This window comes from Fundulus heteroclitus, chromosome 14 (assembly GCF_011125445.2).
Source record: "Fundulus heteroclitus isolate FHET01 chromosome 14, MU-UCD_Fhet_4.1, whole genome shotgun sequence".
NCBI classification, from domain to species: domain Eukaryota; kingdom Metazoa; phylum Chordata; class Actinopteri; order Cyprinodontiformes; family Fundulidae; genus Fundulus; species Fundulus heteroclitus.
Genome location: NC_046374.1, coordinates 35,206,499 through 35,230,528, shown reverse-complemented (window position 1 = coordinate 35,230,528; position 24,030 = coordinate 35,206,499). Strand labels below are relative to the sequence as shown.

Below are 24,030 nucleotides of genomic sequence, written 5' to 3'. Positions count from 1 at the left end.
GTTCCCATCCACAGCTCTGAAACAATTGTCTTCAGTGGCAGCTGACCTTTTACTGGTGAAGATCACTCTTCTTTCCGACTCATTTAGTTCCTGTTCTTGTAACAGCATTGCTAAAACCCTTCTTGCAACAACCTCCACAGCCATGACAGACACAAAATCTAAGGTATGGATTTTGGTCTATGCTGAATTATGAAACAAGTTCAGAACCAGATCTGATCAAGGAGGGAAATTCTGTAGAATTACGTTGTGTCATTTCCTCATTTTGTGGATGATAGCACGTTAAGAATCTCTATAAGTAACCTGTGATTCCATGGTGAAGGCAAACTGTTGCTGGCTGATTCAGGAAACAGATCCTTCTGCATCAGGTTGGCTGATAACATTTCTGCTGATCTTTTTCAACATTATGAGACTGAATGTTCTTAACATATTTGCTTTATTTTGACTTGATTTCAGTTTTCAGATCTGCATCATCTCATCACCTCATCATGAAGCTGCTGGCTGTGTGTGTCCTGGTTTTCTCTGTGATGGCTCAGACCAGAGCTGACCGTGAGCATTTCTTAAGTATTCAACTTATTTAGCGAGACTAAGACACAAATAATCTCACTAACTCATGTTTATAATGTCCACAGCTATTCCAGATGACGGTTCCACTGATCCAGGTCAGTGGGTCTTTTGTGTCACTGTTTTATTTCCTCAGCGTGAGGATTAGGAACCCTAACTAATCCATAATAAATAAAATATTTATATTTCCTTGTAGTATCAAAAATAAAAAAATACCTTTTCTTCAGATTATGCAGTAGAATTATATTAAAATATATTCTCTGATGCTTTTAAACAACATGCTAACTACTCTGAGTCTCTGGGTATTTTTGTGATTATGTGAGCAAACCTTTTACCCCTATTATAAGTTTCTAGTTAGCAGTTCAGCAGTCCACCATCAGCATCTCTTTGCTTTAATTAAGAGGCCATTTTAAACAAATCAAATATAGTTGTCTAATTATTGATTGTGACTAACTAGGAATTTAACTTTAAACATACTGCTCATGCAGCGACACCATACAACGTTATCTCTTTTAATACATTAGATTATATTTTGTGACAGGAGGTCATAACCTGTCACAAAATAAAGTAAATGCAAGTCTAATGGAACATAAATTGTGTTTAACCGAGACTCTCCTTCTTTTTGTCATCAGAAGAAGTTGACTTGGTCCAGAGATCTTCTTGTCCTCCCGGCTGGTCTCCAATCAACAATCGCTGCTTTCACTATGTTGCCAAACCCATGACCTGGGCTAGAGCTGAGGTGATTTCTATCAACACTGTGTTTTTCTTTTCATTCTCTCTCCCTTTTTTCAGTTCTTTATCAACAACACTCAGCTACTAATTCACCACATCATGGTGTGTTTGTCTGTAGAGAAACTGTCTGTCCATGGGAGCAAACCTGGCATCAGTTCATGACACGAACGAGTACCATCAGGTTCAGTCTGTGATAAGAATGGCAACTTACAAGTCCGAAGTGACATGGATTGGAGGCACTAACGCACAGGAGGTATTTTAACCAGTAAAGTCTATTTAAGTATTTTGTGAATTATTGGATGAAACATGTCATTTACTGAATTCTTTCTTTCAGACGAGCATTTGGTTTTGGAGCGATGGAAGCCCTCTCCGCTATACAAACTGGTGTCACGGAGAGCCTAATAATTGGAGAAACAATCAGCACTGTTTGCAGATGAACTATTCAGGTAAAAACATCACACATGACTGTGTTTTTTTTTCCAGATAGTAAAATGACTCATAGGTGAGAAGCTGGTTTAGTCTTTAAGTAAACTTTTTAGATGCCATACATATAGATTTACTAGATTAAATACATGTGCTTATATAATGATTTTTTGGGGGGGCGACATAAAAAGATCAAAACATCAAACTTCCCCATAATTATGATAGTCTGTAGAACACTTCAGGGTTTTGTCTCTGTGATGTTGACTGATTTGTTCTCTTAATCAAAGGTGAAAAGTGCTGGGATGACCAGACCTGTTCCGTCCGTCTTCCTTCTGTCTGCGCCAAGAAAATCTGATCAGTCTGAGGTTCACAAAGATGCTTAAAACAGAATCCAGTGTAGGATCGTTGTGACCTGTTTCTGTTAACCTGCCCTTTTACAGCATTGTGGCTATCCTCAAAACTCTTTCTGCTCCTTTGCTTAATGTAATTTATTTTTAATGGTACCCAGTAAATAAAGCCACAAATAAACAGCACAGGTGGTTTTCTTCTTTTTAATTAGAGCAGACTGGGTATAAAAAAATATTTACAGACATTTAAGACCTTGCAAAAATAAACCTTTGAAGCATAAAAAAGATTGTGTGTGGTTTATTTCCCAATTTTGATATCTCCTTGTAGTATCAAAAATAAAAAAATACAGCAGGTGGTTTTCTTCTTTTTAATTAGAGCAGACTGGGTATTAAAAAAAATAATTTAAAACATTTAAGACCTTGTAAAAATAAACCTTTGAAGCATAAAAAGATTGTGTGGTTTGTTTCCCAATTTTGATTTATTAATTTTTACCTATTCTTTTATTTCACCTTTGCACACAAACAAAACATTTACAGTAATATTTTGCACTTATATGGGTAAACGCCACTGACTTGACCTACATTTGTTTATCCCTTTCAGTAACCAAAAAAAGAAAAGAAAAAAATATCACAATCTCTTTTTAGTTAACCTTTTAAACTATTAGGAACCATCTAGTAGTTTCAAAAACCTTTTTCTCCAGCTAAACTCTGTGGAAATAGGAGGAAAGGCTTGAAACTGAAGTTCTGGGGATAAGGTATATCACCCTTGGTATTGTGGATATTAATCCTGGACTGCTCCTGCTTATCTCTGAAGGCCTGTCTTAGACTTAGAGTTAGACAACTTTATTTGTCATTTTGTATGCACAGAGTGCGTACAGAACGAAATTCCGTTTCATACAGCTTTGTAAATTGCAGTAAAAGTTAGATTACAGTATTAGGTGCAGCAGAGATTTAAAAGTAAACATAGATTTAAAATACAATATAAAAACAATTGAAATGTAAACAATGCAGGAGAAGGTCACAGTATACAAACCATTGAATGTGTAGAATTGATTTGTGCAAGAATGCTTTTAAGGACTAAGAGTTCGGTAGCATTTATAATGCTAGATGGAGATGCAATGATGCAAAGTGTGCAAATATGCAAATGTTGTGCAGAGTTTATGGGTTGTAGTTCAGCCGTTTAACAGCAGTTCAACAGTCTGATGGCAGCAGGGAAAAAGCTTTTGCAGAACCTGGTTGACCTGCAGCGGATGCTGCGGAACCTCTTCCCAGAGGGCAGTAGGGAGAACAGTCCATGGTGGGGGTGTGAGGGGTCCCTGATGATGTTACGGGCTCGGGACACAACGCTAGGACGAAATGTCCTTAATGGAGGGAAGAGGAGACCCGATGATCCCTTCTGCTGTCCTTACCACTCTCCTCACGTTCTTCCAGTCGGAGGCACTGCAGCCTCCACACCACACAGAGAGACAGCTGGTCAGAATGCTGTCTATGGTGCTTCTGTAGAATGTCGTGAGGATGGGCAATTACAAAAGCCACAAGGGAAACAGCCGCAACTGAAATATAAAACTACAATGGAAGTGATGCAACAGGTGGTCGTTATACATGCCGGTAGAAGAAGAAACTGACCCGGCAAAAAAAAACATAAGAAGGAGCTTTGCTTGTGGACTCACAAGCAAATATTGCCCGTTTAAGTAAGTAAAACATTTTTCTTTAGTTATATATGGTACAGGTGTACCGCTATGCCAGAGAGTGGGTTTACTGACAACTCCAAGTTTGTTAACCCTGTGAGGAGAAAAACATTGCATTCATGTTTGCGAGTCAGTGGTCACCGTGGAAACGAGTCAGACAATTTCGGATAACTTGCTTTGCTTAGCGACAGTATGGTGCAAAAAAACGGAGAATTTATCACTCAGAAACTCTCGAATTCAAAGTTATAACTCTAACTGTATTATACTTTGGTTAAATTGTTTAAATCGTCTCCATACCCTCACTGAGTTGCTCTTTACAGTAGGTAATTGAAAGGAATCACAGCGCAATCGAAAGGTAGTTGTTTTTTTGTTATTGCCGATGTTGGTTTTTCCTTTAGCAGAAGACTCCTCTTACCCAGATGCACCACAGAGCGCCAGATTGCTGCCTGTGGTGATCAATCTCTACAACGCCTCCCTCAGTGATTCAGACACCACCCCTCTGTATTGACATTTATTAATTTTTTTTTTTCTTTTGCACATTGTCACATTGCTTCGCTGCAATCCCTCATACTGAGCAAGCATGAAGTGACAGTGGAAAGAAAAACTCCCAATTAACAGGAAGGAAAAACCTCCAGCAGAACCGGGCTCAGTGTGAACGCTCATCTGCCTCGACCGACTGGGGGTTACAGAAGACAGAGCAGAGACACAACAAGACAGACAAAAAAGCACAGAAGCACACATTGATCCAGTAATCTGTGCTACATTAGATGGTAATAGCGGGTGATCTGTCTTCCCTGGATAATGTCACAGTTAACAGAACGTCAGACCAGGTGTACCTACTATGAAAAAAAAATGACAGAGAAAAAGAAGTTAGAAGTTGAAAGAACAACACATAATGCAAATTGGAAAACAGTAGAAGAAATCAGCAGAGTAAAAAAAATAGGCCCTGATGTCCTCCAGTAGCCTAAGCCTATAGCAGCATAACTATAGAGGTAGCTCAGAGTAACATGAGCCACTCTAACTAAGCCTAGTCTTTATAGCAGACAGGGTGTCTGTTTCACGGACCAGAACTGGGAGTTGGTTCGACAGATAAACTCTGAAACTGACTTTAACTCTTCAAACAGGCCAATGCTCTGTAACTGCTAACATTAACTTTTTCCAGCATTTTCTAAATAGGAGGTAAAGATTATTAATAGATCTCCAATCAGTGTGGGTCTTGTTTTGGAGGAGATTTTTGTTTAAGTAAATGCTTAAATTAAATAATCCCAAAAGAGCTCTATTCAATTAGTCAAATTTTAAAATAGTAATGAAATACAGTCAGCTTCAAACTGGCTGTTTCAATTTGCAGGTTAACATTTTTTGAATGCTACCAAAAAATTACTGAAACTTCAAATATGAAGTTTTTGTTAGAGTAGCAAATATGCAGCCTCAGATACCACACAATGTAGTCCTTAGTAAGGATGATTTAGCCGCTTGGAAAGCCATCAGATAAACAAACACAAAATGACAGTGCTGAATTAATATTTTCTTAACCTTCCAGCAAAACGGGAAGCAACCAACTGAAGAAACTTATACAGAATTTAACAAGACATTACCTAGCATTATTAAGTCCCAGAATGCAAAACCCAAATGGCATTTATTCCAAATTATTTTGTCTGTCAGGACATTGTTGTGCAATTATACACTGTTCAAAGTCATTTAATGTTTAATAAATAACTCTGTTACAAGACAAAAAGTGGTTGATCATCATCAGAATAATTCAGTGGATCCCGATTCACTGCAGATCTGACATAAGGAAAACATGGACTGGAGTTAAATTAGCTTAACGAATTTAGAACAACATTTGGCATGTTTTCAATCCATTCACAATGCAAATCCTGAGTTACACAAAACGTTATTTGATGAAATAACATTTTGATTGAGTTAAAGAACCAAAGTTCAACTTAAAGAACATAGAATGAGCTTAAATTAGCTTCACTAATTCAGAACATTTGGTATGTGTTTCAACCCATTCACAACGCAAATCCCGAGTTACACAAAGCAATATTTGAGGAAACTCAAATATTATAGAATATTTTCTCAGTAAGAATCTGGAAACTTCATGAACAGCCGATTTTATCAATGCGATCATACCTTCGGGAGGTAGGGGGTGCTGTAGCGATGGGGTCACTAAAATCGGTTACTCCTAAAGCTAAACAAAACGCCTTTAATTACTTTTAAATATTAATGCGGGAATAACTCTCATAGCAGTATCGAACAACAGCGGAGCGAAACAAACAAGCCTTATGCTTTAGAACAAGCTCCTCTTGACTGTCTGGAACTGGAAGTTACCAGAAGCTAATAGCCGTTTGGAAAGCGGATTTTCTGCACTAACTTTAAAGCTTCGACATTAGTTTTAGTCATAGTGAGTGGGCCGGATAACATAAACATTAATATCCCGTCAATGTATGAAACCCGTTAGGATATAACGTTTGTTATAACCATAAAAACACACTTGGATCACATTGGCAATGACATGATACCGAATGCTAGCAATGAGCTACATCCGTTAGCGCTTTGTTTTTAAACATCAGGTAAACACATTACACAGACATTTCCCAATAAACCATGTAACTCTCCCTGCTAATGCTCTCTGCTGAACCTGTCGGTGGCTCTTCTGAGTTTGGTCCATTTTGGCCATCCAAGGGAGAACAGGAGGAAAGGGAAAACGATGGTTCTTGGCAGCAGCAGACCAAAACGTAGTCGGGATATTCAGGCTCAAAGTATAGATGGGGAAAATTCCAATGATAAATGCCAGTTTCTCATGTGAAGAGATAACACAATTCATTAAAAACAGTCAAGAAGGCACCTAAATTGAATTGTCCTTTTTGGAAATCCACATGCAAACCTATGTTTGGGAAATAAATCTTTTTATTTTTAAGGAACAAGCAGCAATGTTTAGAATGGTCACTACAACTAAACCTGTGTCTGGATAATGATTGAATAGAAACTTTACCAGGCTGTCCCATTACAACAGTGAGTGAAAATCACAGGACACAGAAGATTTCCAGGTTTAATGAGTTGAAGGGGGGGACAGTGGCTAGATCCACCAGAGCAGAAGAGGAACAAGGACTGTGGTTCAGCCACTGATAGCTCACCCACAAGATTTGGCTCAACATGCAGGAGCCCAAGCAAGAGCCAAGGAACGGGCTATGGGTGTGTCTCTGCAGTCCTCAGTGCAACACATCCTTTTTTTCTACTTGTCAAAAGTACTCAAACATCTAAAAAGTGACTTGGTAACTGTTAGACTAATTGGAAGGATGCAGAAAGGCCTGGGACGAAGTTAAGGAAAGAACAAAGCCATGACAATGCCTAAACACAGAAGGAACATGGAAGGTTTTGGAGAAAAACACAAAAGGAGCTACAAACAAAGGGGAAAAAAACTGATGCACACGTAATAGTATCTACAGTGATACTATTAGGTGGATCTATATCAAAATAAAGTTGTTGTTTTTTTCCTTCCTTAAGGGTTTAAATAGTTTAAAAAGGGTAAAAGAAACAATCTGCAACATTCATGTTTCTCCCTTTTGGCATTTACAGTTTCTGAACATCTGTTCCCATCCACAGCTCTGAAACAATCGTCTTCATTGCCAGCTGACCTTTTACTGGTGAAGAAAACTCTTCTTTCCGACTCATTTAGTTCCTCTTCTTGTAACAGCATTGCTAAAACCCTTCTTGCGGCAACCTTCACAGCCATGAATGGCACAAAATCTAAGGTATGGATTTTGGTCTATGTTGAATTATGAAACAAGTTCAGAACCAGATCTGATCAACGACTATAACTCTGCAGAATCACTTTGTGTCATTTCCTCATTTTGTGGATGATAGCGCGTTAAGAATCTCTATAAGTAACCTGTGATTCCATGGTGAAGGCAAACTGTTGCTGGCTGATTCAGGAAACAGATCCTTCTGCATCAGGTTGGCTGATAACATTTCTGCTGATCTTTTTCAACATTATGAGACTGAATGTTCTTAACAAATTTGCTTTATTTTGACTTGATTTCAGTTTTCAGATCTGCATCATCTCATCACCTCATCATGAAGCTGCTGGCTGTGTGTGTCCTGGTTTTCTCTGTGATGGCTCAGACCAGAGCTGACCGTGAGCATTTCTGAAGTATTCAACTTATGTAGCGAGACTAAGACACAAAGAATCTCACTAACTCATGTTTATAATGTCCACAGCTATTCCAGATGACGGTTCCCCTGATCCAGGTCAGTGGGTCTTTTGTGTCACTGTCTTATTTCCTCAGCGTGAGGATTAGGAACCCTAACTAATCCATAATAAATAAAATATTAATATTTTCTTGTAGTATCAAAAATAAAAAAATACCTTTTCTTCAGATTATGCAGTAGAATTATATTAAAATGTATTCTCTGATGCTTTTAAACAACATGCTAACTAAGTCTCTGGGTATTTCTGTGATTATGTGAGCAAACCTTTTACCCCTATTATAAGTTTCTAGTTAGCAGTTCAGCAGTCCACCATCAGCGGCTCTTTGCTTTAATTAAGAGACCATTTTAAACAAATCAAATAAAGTTGTCTGATTATTGATTGTGACTTACTAGGAATTTAACTTTAAACATACTGCTCATGCAGCGACACCATACAATGTTATCTCTTTTAATACATTAGATTATATTTTGTGACAGGATGTCATAACCTGTCACAAAATAAAGTCAATGCAAGTCTAATGGAACATAAATTGTGTTTAACCGAGACTCTCCTTCTTTTTATCATCAGAAGAAGTTGACTTGGTCCAGAGATCATCTTGTCCTCCCGGCTGGTCTCCAATCAACAATCGCTGCTTTCACTATGTTTCCAAACCCATGACCTGGGCTAGAGCTGAGGTGATTTCTATCAAGACTGTGTTTTTCTTTTCTTTCACTCTCCCTTTTTTCAGTTCTTTATCAACAACACCCAGCTACTAATTCTCCACATTATGCTATATTTGTCTGTAGAAAAACTGTGTGTCCATGGGAGGAAACCTGGCATCAGTTCATGACATGAACGAGTACCATCAGGTTCAGTCTGTGATAAAAATGGCAACTTACAAGTCCGATGAAACATGGATTGGAGGCACTAACGCACAGGAGGTATTTTACCCAGTAAAGTTTATTTATTAAGTATTTTGTGAATTATTGGATGAAACATGTCATCTATTGAATTCTTTCTTTCAGACGAGCATTTGGTTGTGGAGCGATGGAAGCCCTCTGCACTATACAAACTGGTGTCACGGAGAGCCTAATAATTGGAGATACCAGCAGTACTGTTTGCAGATGAACCATTCAGGTAAAAACATCACACATGACTGCGTTTTGTTTTTTTCCAGATAGTAAAATGACTCATAGGTGAGAAGCTGGTTTAGTCTTTAAGTGAACTTTTTACACTCCATACATATAGATTTACTAGATTAAATACATGTGCTTATATGATGATTTTTTTACAGAGGGGACATAAAAAGATCAAAATATCAAACTTTCCCATAATTATGATAGTGTGTAGAACCCTTCAGGGTTTTGTTTCTGTGATGTTGACTGATTTGTTCTCTTAATCAAAGGTGAAAAGTGCTGGGATGACCTGCAATGTTCTGTCCGTCGTCCTTCTGTCTGCGCCAAGAAAGTCTGATCAGTCTGAGGTTCACAAAGATGCTTAAAACAGAATCCAGTGGAGGATCGTTGTGACCTGTTTCTGTTAACCTGCCCTTTTTACAGCCTGGTGGCTATCCTCAAAACTCTTTCTGCTCCTTTGCTTAATGTAATTTCTCTTTAATGGTACCCAGTGAATAAAGCCACAAATAACAGTGGGTGGTTTTCTTCTTTTTAATTAGAGCAGACTGGGTATAAAAAAATTATTTAAGACATTTAAGACCTTGCAAAAATAAACCTTTGAAGCATAAAAATATTGTCTGTGGTTTATTTCCCAATTTTGATTTATGAATTTTTACCTATTGTTTTATTCCACCTTTGCACACAAACAAAACATTTACAGTAATAATTTACACCTATATGGGTAAACGCCACTGACTTGACCTACATTTGTTTATCCCTTTCAGTAACCAAAAAAAAGAAAAGAAAAAAAATCACAATCTCTTTTTAGTTAACCTTTTAAACTATTAGGAACCATCTAGTAGTTTCAAAAACCTTTTTCTCCAGCTAAACTCTGTGGAAATAGGAGGAAAGGCTTGAAACTGAAGTTCTGGGGAAAAGGTATATCACCCATGGTATTGTGGATATTAATACTGGCCTGCTCCTGCTTATCTCTGAAGGCCCGTCTTACAACGGTTTAAGATTTGGCAGTAAAGGAGAAACAATGATCAGAGGCAAACAATTAAAATATTCAATTCATTTGGAATTCCAAAAGGAGACACAATCTACATTACCATTTCGCTGTATTCAGTATATTACCCGGCCTCCTGCCTCATGGTGATGCAAGTGATTCTGTCTGTCTTACACTACAGCTGAACACATCTGACTGACTGCCCCTCCTGATTTGTTTTGGGGGGGGGGGGGGCAAACATGGAGGATCTGCTTCTAAAACAAAGAGGCTCTTCTTCTCAAGGACTTCATTCAGTAAAGCTTGATTTAGTACTGAAACCTGTCCTATAAGGGGTCAAGCCAGATGACCTCCACAGCCATAAACCCCCTCTCAACATATCCTGCAAGCTACGTGTTTACTTTGCCACAAAGGGAGACAAAGTTTCCTTTTATTATTCTCCACACAAATGCCTGATTAATATGACAGGTAATTGTATTGGTCCACAGAGAGGAGAGGTGAGGACCAGAGCTGCGGTTGAAGACGGGTACACAAAATTGGACGAATTGAAGAGTTCACTGTTCTGACATGTAATACTGGTCAGGAAAAGGAAAAAGGATGTCCAAGGTTGTTTCCAGATGAGATGCGATATGGAGGACCAATCCTGCCAATATTCAGAACACATACAGAAATAAAGAAAATGACTAAAAAAAAAAAATACAATGCCAACAAGTAGCTAAAATATAAAATTGTGTGCCATTAAAGGCAAAAAATGTATAAATAGAAGACATTCATTCAATAGTTGATCAGTTACCAATGTATATTTCTATTTCAATATTAACTGCTGTACTTTATCTTTTTGCTTCATTACATGTTGTTTATTTAAGCCACTAAATTTCAGTCATCTGTTTTTCTTGAACTCTTTATTTATTCTTTGTCCATTTATTACAAGTGATTTTTTCCCTTATCCCTTTTTATATAAACAACCCATTTTCAATCATTAATTTTTTGTGAACAATCTGCTACTGTTGCTGTTTCAGACCCAAACTTTGATAAAATGACGACAACAGAACCGGTTCCTGATAGAAACCTCATCACTCCAGCACCAAAGGATAAAACCATGGGTCAAAACAGAAACATTTCAGCTGCTGAAGCTAACCTAAATGTGACTTTTCTGAGAGATTATTGTGTATTTTGATTGTTTTATCTGTTGTTATTCCAGGACGCCCGTCCGGGGGTCCGTTCTTCGTACGTTGCTTAAAACATCCGAGATCAAATGACACATCCAAGATGATTTCATCTGGCTAATCATGATCCAGCTAATTGGGTTCTTCGAACACACCTGTTGTTTATTATTATATATATATATATATATATATATATATATATATATATATATATATATATATATATATATATATATATATATATTAGGGCTGGGCAACGATTAAAATATTTAATCGCAAGTAATCGCATAATTTGCCTGATTAATCGCGATTAATCGTGATTAATCGCATTGTATTTACAAACTCCAAAAATGAATTCAAAAGTAGTGTAAAGAGCACTTTTATTTTAATGTTCTGCTGCCATATGAACAAAAGTGTTGTAACATTTGTAGCACTTATCAGTAACACATATTTAGTGTAAAGCTAAACTTAAACATGTAAAACAAAAAATAGCAATAATAATAAATTAAAGCTTATTGCCAATGACAGGGAATTCTCTTTATTGGGAAAAAATCTACCAAAAACAGGCAATTTCTGAGGTAACAGCAGGGAGCAGCATTACCATTTTATGTTCAATACCAAAGTTTAACTTGGCAGTGGTTACAACTAACTTGTTTCTGTCATATTCGATGCTGGAAGAACTTTAAACTGAAATGCTTGCTAACTCGATATGCTTGCGTTGCTTGCGTTTATTTGATGTTGACACGCGGTTTTTTGTTGTTGCTTTCTCGCGTGCATATAGTGAATGGCAGAGAAAAACAGGCAAAAATACATGGATACTTTGAAACGAGAAGCGACTTCACCGACGGCGTCGATGCAGACCTCGCTCCGCTCCGCACAAAACTTGTTCCGTTCGCCAACTCACCGCCTCGCCTAAGCAAATTCCTGCGGGAAACACAGCCTTCCCCATGTCAGCTTTGTTTTTTTCCGGCAAGCACCTTTCTTCCTCTAAATCCGAGGTTTGGGTGACAGCGAGTTTATTGGCGCATTATCGCCACCTACTGTTCTGATTCAAACCCCTACACCGCAGCAACAGACCTTCATAAAATAAAAGCATGTGAGCAACATGCATTAATGCGCATTAAAGAAAATATCGCCGTTAATAGTCTAATGAGTTAACACGAATTTAACGAGTTAACTTGCCCAGCCCTAATATATATATATTATATTATATTGTATCGCTGGATTGCGTTATCTGAGAAAACTGCGCGTTCATGCGTCGCTTTAAAAGGGGAAATGTATCGATAGTAGAAACAATGATCAGCAACGCTGCTATTGGTTGTTCAGCATGGCCAAAGAACGCCCATAGTTTGTCTCCCAAGCAGAACACGAGCTTTTAATGGAAGGTTATGCCAAATTTGAGTCATTCATTAAAACAACAGGGAACACCTCAAAATCTGTTAAAGCCAGGAGAGAGGGCTGGCAAAAAGTAGCAGACAAATGAATGTGTAAATCAGGGGTGTCAAACATACGGCCCCCTGGCTAAATGCATTATCATTATTTAAAAATAAAAATAAAAAAATAATAATAATTTTTCAGTGTCCTGTCTGGCAATGTGGCAATAAGAATTGTTGTCTTAATGCCAAAAAAGAGCTCATCAGATTTGACTTTCACAAGTGGAGCAGTACTGCTTTTGCCATAGTGATCCATTTGATTTATGAATGTGAATAGTTTTATTATGATTCATGCGGGGAATATCTCAAATGATATGGACACTACAATGGTAAAGTAGGAAAGGAAAGGAAGAACAAGAAGAAAAAAAGAAAAGGTGAAAGAAAGAGGAGATAAAAGGAAGAGAATGATAAAGCAATTATTGGGAAAAAAATGTACTTCATTTAATTGAAAATCTGCAGTTCCTATATTGTCCACGGGGGGCGCTGTGTTTTAATCAGCAGATGGTAGCACTGAGCTTCAGATGTGGAATATTGATTTTAAATAATTTCTTAATTTTTATCTGTTTGATGTATTTTGTCATCTAGAACAATGTTTTTAAGTTCCAAAAAATGTGAATAAATGTTTTTCAACATTGTACAATCACTGTGATCAGTTCTTATGCATGATGCACTTAAGTAAATGTTTAACTGAGTAAAAGTATTGTTGAAATTGCACATACTTTTCTTAAAAACGCTGAGGTTATTTATAATATATTGTTTAAAAGTGAAATTAATTTAATATAAAAATCAACAACAAGTCCACATTTATTAGTTATATTTAATGTTGCGAGGAGTTTACTCGTGTGGCCCTCTTGACATCAGATTAAGATGAATGCGGCCCCTAAACCAAAATGAGTTTGACACCCCTGGTGTAAATACTGTACATAGTAGATGTTTCTATAACTTCCTACAGTATGAATTTTTGCATTTTAATAATTTCATATTTACTTTGTTCTTTTATATCAGCCTCCACAAGACCCATTAGAACATGGGGACAAGTACAAGTGAAATACAAGAATATTCTTCAAAATGGTAGCCTTTAATTATTATACTTTATTTCAAAAAGGCACTTGTTATGTCAAGAGATCCAAATTTCGGTGTCATTCCTTAGACACTGGAAGTAAAGGACGCGTGCAAACTGGGAATTTTAACAAAAAAAATTCTTTATCTATAAAAAAATGAAGTTCTTCCTTTTCCAAGTCATACACAGTTTACACGGTAAAACTGTATTGCTCCATGTCTAGATAATCCATCCATAGTTTTTTCTAATACAATATACGACTCGACAGGAAGCAAGCCTTTCAAAGTAAAACTAAACTTCACAATAAAATGTTCTGAACAACTCTTCTTACTTAATATGATAAAAATAGAAAGCACACCATCATACAAATAACTTAAATAACTTCTATTTATGGCTCTAACACCAATGTTTCCTCTTTTTAAAATCCACTGTTAAATGATGTGTTTGTCTATAACAGCCACCAAGGAAAATCTCTCTATAATTACACTGTCGCGCTGCGCTAAAGCAACCTCTCTATTGCGCAATACGTGATTAATTCAAAAAGCTCTGAAATAATTCTCGCACCTTCCGCAACAGGTTGCTGTCGTAAAGATGGACGACATGGATACAACAGACTTCCCTATCTCCTCAGCTTATAAAGCTGCGATCTAATCCTGTTTACAAGAAATAAGCCTGCTCTCGAGCAGGTTTAAGCTGGCACACATGTTGCTATGACAACAAGTCCAGGATGACTTTCAAAGAACCGAACAATCCAAGATCATGCCAAATCGTCAACAATCAAATCCAGCTAACCGAGTTAGTGACGTACGAAGAAGGCTGCCTCTGTGTTTTGTTGTTATTTCCTTCATCGTTTCTCTAAGTTCACTTTTCATCTTCAAACTCAAAATGAACAAGAAGTGAGTCAGAAATCATTCAAACACAGCGGCACGTCAGTGGCGGCTGGTGAAAAAAAATCTTGGTGGGGCTGGCCAATAGATTTCCCTGCCTAACCCAGTACATGCACTTAAATTAAAAGTCGGAAAATTACTACGATTCCACAATAAGCATTTAATTAATAAAAAAAACATTGTTCACAAAGGATTATTTTGGTGGTTTTGTCTTATTCATCCTTTTCGCAGACTCGTGCCAGAGGGTTTGCATACATTGTACATGTACGTATATTATTACGAAACGAACGTTTACGTCTTGACTTAAATATATATCCTAATTTTTTATTTATATAATGATTTAAGTAGACCAATGACCAGTGCAAAATTAAGTTGTATTTACCGGAGATGAAGTGTAGACTGCAAATTCTGTCGTGGTATGATGGCTCCCACAGTCGATTGGGATTGTCTGCCTGCATCCTTTTTATTGAAATTATCCATTTATTTCTTCATCCTTCGGTAAACGAAAGAAACGTACATCTGACGATTTGGAATGTACGTTCCAGCTCTGTGTGCAACCGGGAGCACAAGTCGTAGGCATTGTTTAGATTCCAAAAATAAAGTTCACCCGTTTTGTCACATAGGTAAGCGAAAACAGTACTGTTTTTGCCGACCAACGTGACCCGGATGTAGCACGGATGTGCCTCGTGACGTCACGCGTGAAATGCTCCTATCACTGTGCAGCTAGGGCTACGACTCCAGGAGCCCCAAACCCATTCATTTTGGCGATGCTGATTGGCCAAATATTTATAAATCTTCCCTATCAACAGCATACGATTGGTTATTTTGCTACACTTGTAGGGCTCCTTGAGTCACAGCCCCACAAGTGTAGAAGAAGAGAAATGATACGTTCTGTTGGTGGAAATGCACTGTTAAATGAGAGTCAATTGATAGAGTCAGTTAGTAGAAGTGCTTTAATAATTCTTATTCCATGTAGCCATGTATTATTAAGTAAACACTGACATTAATAATACTTTTAAAATCTATATATATTTTGACTTTTCCTCCACATCTAGGGAGGGCAGCGCCCGAGCGCCCCCTATGGGCCAGCCGCCCCTGCGGCACGTCTTCCTCCATCAGAACATTAATTAAATTATAAACCTGCTTGTTTTTACATATTTAAAGAGAAACTCCTGAGACAAGCCTCCGCCTTGGAGTGTGGATGCCTTGCTCAAGAGCAGGGCTGTGTTCAAGTATATGGGTAGTAGTGTGCAGGTGAGGCTTTCAGTATTTCCTCATAAACTGCTAGACACTGTAGCAAAAAGGAATGTCTTGGTAAAACTTACTTCAGACAGACTTCGACCGCGCGGTGAAATCATCTTGATTGGTAATGTAAACTCTGTCTCCATATTTAATTTCTATGAATTAAATATTCATATTAAACTGTGTTACCTCTTGATTAATGTTTTCTCACTTGTGGCCAAATCTGGAACCGGGATAAGATGGGTTTTCAATAGACATGTAACAGCAGGCCGGGAAACCCAATCTTCAACATGGTGCCGTGACCTTCGGATTTTGGCAGTGAGCAGAGGAACTGTTTCAAAATTGGACACGAAAGAGGACTTTTCTGCAGCACCACGGGTCGACCGAAAAAAGTAAGGAGATTTTTTCTCCATTGGCAAAATGTTAGATGTGTAGGCTAAATTAAGTGGTGCTGTGATTTAAGATACTCTCTTCTCAAACTATCAGAGGCTGAACAGTACAACTAGATTTGAATGGAATTTATGTTGAAACCGAGAAATGATTGAATGGGATTTATGTGTATGTCCATGTCAGAAAAATGTAAAATAAGATAGAAACTTAAAAGAGAATAAAAGCCAAGAAGCTGTAAGTGGTGAGGCTGTCGTAAACAGTGGCGTGCACAGACATTTTGGGGGGCAGGTGCTCAGGGAGGGGGGGGGCACTTTTTAGCGCACGTGGAACACTTAATTATAAAAAAAATAATAATAAAATACACACGCATGTTGAATGAAATTTGACTTTTATTTGTAACATTCTCTAAATGTGAGTTTTCAATGGAAAACAGTCACACCACCAACAGAACAGACTAAAGCGTACTACTTTAAAGCAGCATCCTCCTTGGTGCCATGTCTTTAAAGATGTTGATGACCTCGCTGTGGTTTACCTCAATGTCTTTTTCAATGGCAAGCAGAAGAAGGTCAGAAAGCCTTTCTTCTCCACACAGGCTTCTTAGTTTAGTTTTGATGATTTTCAGCTTGGAAAATGATCTTTCAACTGAAGCTGTTGTCACTGGTAATGTTGCATATATTTGGATCATTTTGACAAAGGCAGGAAAGATCAGCTGGCCATTGTTTTCCCTCAGTATTGAACATATTTCTTGTAGGTTCTTTGAAGTAAAGCTGGAGTGGAAGACCTTTAGTTCTGTCTTAAGCTGCTCCTCATCTTCTCCATAGAAGATGCGGGCGACCGCGCGAGTTCACGTGACAAAGGAAGAGACATAGGCTGGTCGGGTGTGCACAAGGAGGTGGCTCATTTCAGGGCATTGTTTCAGTCGTTTTTAATGGCTCAGGTTTTCAAAAGATAATTTCAAAACCGACCTCAGTAAGATCTTAATAATATTCAGGGCAGTCAAACTTTTTTTACAGTAGCAGGCTACACACTACCAGGTAGGAGGGTGCACTTATATATATATATATATATATATATATATATATATATATATATATATATATATATATATATATATATATATTTCAGACTAAACAGTGGCTCTGTGACTACTGTAACAAACAAATAGCAATAGTGTAGTCGGTGTTGCCATATTAGGCAGGTTTCCAACCAATAAGGCTTTTGAACACATTGAGCTGGGAAAAAAAATAGCTTATGGGCAGATTGTAAAAAATTTCGGAAGCTTTTCATAACATTTGTTGGGCTTTTAGAAAGATTTACTAACAAAATATATCAAAATAGTCATTTATTTTTTAAATATGTTGAATCTGTCGATCTGACATCGTCAATGAAAATTAGTTATGAATAATATTGATTGTTATATTAAAACAAGAAAAGAATAATGGTTAATCAAGTGTTTGGTCAATGTAAACGCCCAAGAGTCATGAAAATATTTTTCGTGGTCTGTGGGGGAAATACCGTACAGTAAATACAGTGTTTGGTCTCTGACCGCGAGAGTCGGTCTTGCTTTACGGCGAGAACTCCATGTGTTTTTGCCCTGCCATTCACTATATGCACGCGCGAAAGCAACAACAAAGAACCGCGTGTTAACATGAAATAAACATGTAAGCATATCGAGTTTTTATTTTATTTTATTTTTTTTATTTTTTTATTTTTTTTTGAATGTTGGATGTTGTTGAATTACTACCATCTAATGTAGAACAGATTACTGGATCAATGTGTGCTTCTGTGCTTGTTTGTCTCTCTTGTTGTGTCTCTGCTCTGTCTTCTGTAACCCCAGTCGGTTGAGGCAGATGACCGTTCATACTGAGCCCGGTTCTGCCGGAGGTTTTCCTTCCCGTTAATGGGGAGTTTTTCTTCCCACTGTCGCTTCATGCTTGCTCAGTATGAGGGATTGCAGCAAAGCCATGGACAATGCAGACGACTCTCCCTGTAGCTCTACGCTTCTCCAGGAGTGAATGCTGCTTGTCGGGACTTTGATGCAATCAACTGGTTTCCTTATATAGGACATTTTTGACCAATCTGTATAATCTGACCCAATCTGTATAATATGATTGAACTTGATTTTGTAAAGTGCCTTGAGATGACATGTTTCATGATTTGGCGCTATATAAATAAATTGAATTGAATTGAATTGAATTGAATTGAATTGAATAGAATTGATTACTGTAACGGTGTTTTCACAGGTCTGCCTAAAAAGTGGATCAGACAGCTGCAGCTGATCCAGAACGCTGCTGCCCGCGTCCTCACTAAGACTAAGAAAGTAGAGCACATCACCCCAGTTCTAAAGTCCTTCCACTGGGTCCCTTTATCTCAGAGAATATACTTTAAAATACTTCTGTTAGTCTATAAATCCCTGAATGGCTTAGCACCTAATTACATCGCAGACTTGTTATCAGTGTATCAACCATCCAGACCACTCAGGTCTTCTGGCTCCAGCCTACTCTGCGTACCTAGAACCAGAACTAAACACAGAGAAGCAGCATTCAGTTCCTATGCTCCACTTATCTGGAACAAACTTCCAGAAAACTGTAAAAGTGCGGAAAGCTCGAGTTCCTTTAATCGAGACTAAAAACACATTTATTTGTTTCTTCATTCTATCCCTACTTGCTTTTATTCCTATATTTTAATCATGTAAAGCACTTTCCATTGTCTCTGTACTGAATTGTGCTATATAAATAAATTTGCCTTGCCTTGCCTTGCCTTCCCTTCACTCCCGCTGCAATTAGTCACACCTGTCAGCCACTAATTAGCCAGACTTACTTCACCTGCCAGCCTCCCTCCATAAGCCTCCCTCTGCCTTCACTTCTCTGCCGGTCCGTCTTCAGTACACCACAACTCCTCGCCTGTCTACCTGAGTTTCCCCTACTTGCTGTTGGAACCCTGCCATCACTGCATCTCAAGTTAAGTTTAGCTTGTTGCTGGATCCTTTCTGTCTAATCTCAGTCTGTAATGTTGCCTCTGCCTGTTTACCGGACTTATTAGACTCCTCTCTGTTCCAAGCTTCATCTCTGTCGGTTTACCTGTCTCTCCTGTGCTCCAGTTACCTCAGCCTCCCATTGTTACTACCAGCTGCTTCTGTGCTCACCCTCCTGGACATTCTCTGCCAGCCCTCTGTGTCTGTCTCCACCAACTGGGGAAATATCCTGCCTCATCTGTGCAACTAATCCTGCTGTCACTCAGATCTGCAAATATTCATCCAGCCAAGCTATAAATCCTGTTGTGACTCTGACCAGCTAGTATTCACCTGTAGGCCAGTCGATGTTTAATGAAAGCAGCACGTCCTCTTCCACTACCATCACTTCCTGTCTTTCTGCGCTGTATCCTGCAATTTTGAAATCTTTTTTTTTTTTTTTTTTTTTTTAGGTCTTAGCCAATGTTCCCTCTACATATTATATCTGGTACACTTTTTGGCTAATAAATACTTTGATGTTAACTCTTGGACATCTAACCTTCCGTTTAAGAATACGTGGAACCCTGTATAATGCTTTAATCACTTCCTTCAGGGTATGGATCTACTCTGCTTGGATTATTTTCATATCTGAGAATGTCCCTGCTGCTGTCACTGTTGCCTTTTTATTTTAAAGATTGTCGTCTTCATTTGTACCGTAACATATAAATGCTATAAAGGTTTTTTTTCACTATCACTTTACATGCAGTTGACACTTGTATTTAGATGTATAGTCCCCATTTGACCCTGGAAGTTCTCTTCATTATTTGATAACTGTCATGGAAAAATTAATATAAAGAAGCAAGATACAATATAGAGACCGGTCTTTATTGAAGGCCAATGGCGTTAAAGGTACATTCTTCCCCAAATGCACATCTAGTAGGACAAACTCTGTGTCTTTATAGGAACAGATGTACACAAACAAGAGGAGCCTCTGTGATGAAAAAACAAAAAGCCTCATGTAATGTATAACAGCTCCACCTCAGCTCCTGACCTTTAACCCCTCCTAAAGCCTGGAGATGACCCAGCTCGCCTCTACCTCTCTAAATTACCATCATCCAACACGGTGGCCCAGAGCTGTCACCGCTAATACAAAAGCCGCAACACAATTACAAGAGCCACAACGGAAATATAAAACTACAATGGAAGTGACGCAACAGGTGGTCGGTATACATGACTGTAGAAGAAGAAGTTGACCTGGCGAAAAAAACCAAAGAAGGAGCTTTGCTTGTGGACTCACAAGCAAATATTGCCCGTTTAAGTAAGTAAAACATTTTTCTTTAGTCATATATGGTACAGGTGTACCGCTATGCCAGAGAGTGGGTTTACTGACAACTTCAAGTTTGTTAACCCTGTGAAGAGAAAAACATTGCATTTTAGGTTTGCGAGTCAGTGGTCACCATGGAAACGAGTCAGACAATTTCGGATAACTTGCTTTGCTTAGCGACAGTATGGTGCATAAAACGGAGAATTTATCACTCATAAACTCCCGAATTGCAAGTTATAACTAACTGTGTTATACTTTGGTTAAATTGTTTAAATCGTCTCCATAGCCTCACTGAGTTGCTCTTTACAGTACATAATTGAAAGGAATCACAGCGCAATCGAAAGGTAGTTGTTTTTTTGTTATTGCTGATGTTGCTTTTTCCTTTAGCAGAAGACTCCTCTTACCCAGATGCACCACAGAGCGCCAGATTGCTGCCTGTGGTAATCAATCTCTACAACACCTCCCTCTGTGATTCAGACACCACCCCTCTGTATTGACATTTATTTATTAATTCATTTATTTATTTTTCTTTTGCACATTGTCACATTGCTTTGCAGCAATCCCTCATACTGAGCAAGTATGAAGCAACAGTGGAAAGAAAAACCACCCATTAGCGGGAAGGAAAAACCTTCACCAGAACCAGGTTTAGGATGAATGGTCATCTGCCTCGACCGACTGGGGGTTACAGAAGACAGAGCAGAGACCCAACAAGACAGACCAAAAGCTCAGAAGCACACATTGATCTAGTAATCTGTTCTACATTAGATGGTAATAGCGGATGATCTGTCTTCTCTGAAAGATGTCACAGCTAACAGAACGCCAGACCAGGTGTACCCAAGAAAAAAATGACAGAGAAAAAGAACTTAGAAGTTGAAAGAACAACACATAATGCAAATTGGAAAACAGTAGAAGAAATCAGCAGAGTAAGAAAAATAGACCATGATGTCCTCCAGTAGCCTAAGCCTATAGCAGCATAACTATAGGGGTAGCTCAGAGTAACATGAGCCACTCTAACTAAGCCTAGTCTTTAAAGTAGGCAGGGTGTCTGTTTCATGGACCATAACTGGGAGCTGGTTCAACAGATAAACTCTGAAACTGACTTTAACTCTTCAAACAGGCCAATGCTCTGTAACTGTGTGGGTCTTGTTTTGGAGGAGATTTTTGTTTAAGTAAATGCTTAAATGAAATAATACCAAAAGAGCTCTATTCAATTAATCAAACTTTAAAATAGTAATGAAATACAGTCAGCTTCAAACTGGCTGTTTCACTTTGCAGGTTAACATGTTTTGAATGCTACCAAAAAATTATTGAAACTTCAAATATGAAGTTTTTGTTAGAGGAGCAAATATGCAGCCTCAGATACCACACAATGTAGTCCTTAGTAAGGATGATTTAGCCACTTGGAAAGCCATCAGATAAACAAACACAAAATGACAGTGCTGAATTAATAATTTCTTAACCTTCCAGCAAAACGGGAAGCAACCAACTGAAGAAACTTATACAGAATTAACAAAACATATTACCTAGTATTATTAAGTCCCAGAATGCAAAACCCACATGGCATTTATTCCAAATGATTCTGTATATGTCAGGACACTGTTGTGCACTGTTGTGCACTGTTATACACTGTTTAAAGTCATTTAATGTTTAATAAATAACTCTCTGTCTGTTAACTATTGTCTGGTGATTATCAGCTCTAGAGCTGACATCAGGACAATAGTCGAAAGGGATGAATTCGAGCACTAGCGATCTTTTAACAACAAAACCTGCACACACATAGAATAAAGAAGTGAACACTTCTTTTCAAGTTCAAGAATTTAATAACAGAAATAAAATGAACATCCAGAGAACATCACTGTGTAATGCTGTTTACCTGAATTAATACTATATTTCAATAAATAAATCCTCTCTACTAGGCTAGTGAACTTTAAACTACTAAGCAAAATGAAGATAAAAAGAAAGCTAAGCTAAGGAACTATTTACATGCAAAAACAAACAAGACAAAAGGTGGTTGATCATCATCAGAATAATTCAGTGAATCCTGGTTCACTGCAGATCTGAAACAAGGAAAACATGGACTGGAGTTAAATTAGCTTAACTAATTCAGAACAACATTTGGCATGTTTTCAATTCATTCACAATGCAAATCCTGAGTTAAACAAAACGTTATTTGATGAAAAAACATTTTGTTTTAGTTAAAGAACCAACTTAAAGAACATAGAATGAGCTTATTAATTAGCTTCACTAATTCAGAACATTTGGTATGTGTTTCAACCCATTCACAACGCAAATTCAGAGTTACACAAAGCAATATTTGAGGAAACTCAAATATTATAGAATATTTTCTCTGAATCTGGAAACTTTATGAACAGCCAATTTTATCAATGCGATCATACCTCCGGGAGCTAGGGGGTGCTGTAGCGATGGGGTCACTAAAATCGGTTACTCCTAAAGTTAAACAAATTGCCTTTAATTCATTTTAAATTTTAATGCGGGAATAACTCTCATAGCAGTATCGAACGACAGCGGAGCGAAACAAACAAGCCTTATGCTTTAGAACAAGCTCCTCTTGACTGTCCGGCACTGGAAGTTACCAGAAGCTAATAACCGTTTGGAAAGCAGATTTTCTGCACTAACTTTAAAGCTTCGACATTAGTTTTAGTCATAGTGAGTGGGCCGGATAACATAAACATTAATATCCCGTCAATGTATAAAACCCCTTAGGAGATAACGTTTGTTATAACCATAAAAACACACTTGGATCACATTGGCAATGACATGATACCGAATGCTAGCAATGAGCTACATCCGTTAGCGCTTTGTTTTTAAACACCAGGTAAACACATTACACAGACATTTCCCAATAAACCATGTAACTCTCCCTGCTAATGCTCTCTGCTGAACCTGTCGGTGCCTCTTCTGAGTTTGGTCCACTTTGGCTATCCAAGGGAGAACAGGAGGAAAGGGAAAACGATGGTTCTTGGCAGCAGCAGACCAAAACGTAGTCGGGATATTCAGGCTCAAAGTAAAGATGGGGAAAATTCCAATGATAAATGCCAGTTTCTCATGTGAAGAGATAACACAATTCATTAAAAACAGTCAAGAAGGCACCTAAATGGAATTGTCCTTTTTGGAAATCCACATGCAAACCTATGTTTGGGAAAGAAATCTTTTTATTATTAAGGAACAAGCAGCAATGTTTAGAATGGTCACTACAACTAAACCTGTGTCTGGATAATGATTGAATAGAAACTTTACCAGGCTGTCCCATTACAACAGTGAGTGAAAATCACAGGACACAGAAGATTTCCAGGTTTAATGAGTTGAAGGGGGGGACAGTGGCTAGACCCACCAGAGCAGAAGAGGAACAAGGACTGTGGTTCAGCCACTGATAGCTCACCCACAAGATTTGGCTCAATATGCAGGAGCCCAAGCAAGAGCCAAGGAACGGGCTATGGGTGTGTCTCTGCAGTCCTCAGTGCAACACATCCTTTTTTTCTACTTGTCAAAAGTA

The 24,030-nt window shown here is 38.1% G+C and overlaps 2 protein-coding genes across 2 annotated transcripts; both read left to right on the top strand.

Annotated features, from left to right (window-relative positions):
• The first annotated feature begins 328 nt into the window (after nucleotides 1-328).
• Nucleotides 329-2,408, top strand: LOC118565797 (type-2 ice-structuring protein-like). Its single transcript, XM_036146815.1, has 7 exons — nucleotides 329-365; nucleotides 454-546; nucleotides 630-659; nucleotides 1,194-1,300; nucleotides 1,412-1,546; nucleotides 1,628-1,739; nucleotides 2,004-2,408. The coding sequence occupies exons 2-7, from the start codon at nucleotides 486-488 to the stop codon at nucleotides 2,069-2,071; spliced, it is 513 nt and encodes a 170-aa protein (XP_036002708.1). The 5' UTR covers nucleotides 329-365; nucleotides 454-485; the 3' UTR covers nucleotides 2,072-2,408.
• A 5,263-nt stretch (nucleotides 2,409-7,671) lies between these two features.
• LOC118565798 (type-2 ice-structuring protein-like) lies at nucleotides 7,672-9,664 on the top strand. The gene is made up of 7 exons (XM_036146816.1): nucleotides 7,672-7,708; nucleotides 7,797-7,889; nucleotides 7,973-8,002; nucleotides 8,532-8,638; nucleotides 8,750-8,884; nucleotides 8,969-9,080; nucleotides 9,349-9,664. Exons 2-7 carry the CDS (start codon nucleotides 7,829-7,831, stop codon nucleotides 9,414-9,416), a joined length of 513 nt encoding a protein of 170 aa, XP_036002709.1. The 5' UTR covers nucleotides 7,672-7,708; nucleotides 7,797-7,828; the 3' UTR covers nucleotides 9,417-9,664.
• The last annotated feature ends 14,366 nt before the right edge of the window (nucleotides 9,665-24,030 follow it).

Bases quoted from the DNA above. Each gene is read 5' to 3' on its own strand.
- LOC118565797 (XM_036146815.1), top strand. From the start codon at position 486: ATGAAGCTGCTGGCTGTGTGTGTCCTGGTTTTCTCTGTGATGGCTCAG. The intron at 547-629 runs GTGAGCATTTCT...TAATGTCCACAG, and splicing joins GGCTCAGACCAGAGCTGACC to CTATTCCAGATGACGGTTCC. The intron at 1,547-1,627 runs GTATTTTAACCA...TCTTTCTTTCAG, and splicing joins GAGGCACTAACGCACAGGAG to ACGAGCATTTGGTTTTGGAG.
- LOC118565798 (XM_036146816.1), top strand. From the start codon at position 7,829: ATGAAGCTGCTGGCTGTGTGTGTCCTGGTTTTCTCTGTGATGGCTCAG. The intron at 8,885-8,968 runs GTATTTTACCCA...TCTTTCTTTCAG, and splicing joins GAGGCACTAACGCACAGGAG to ACGAGCATTTGGTTGTGGAG. The intron at 9,081-9,348 runs GTAAAAACATCA...TCTTAATCAAAG, and splicing joins TTTGCAGATGAACCATTCAG to GTGAAAAGTGCTGGGATGAC.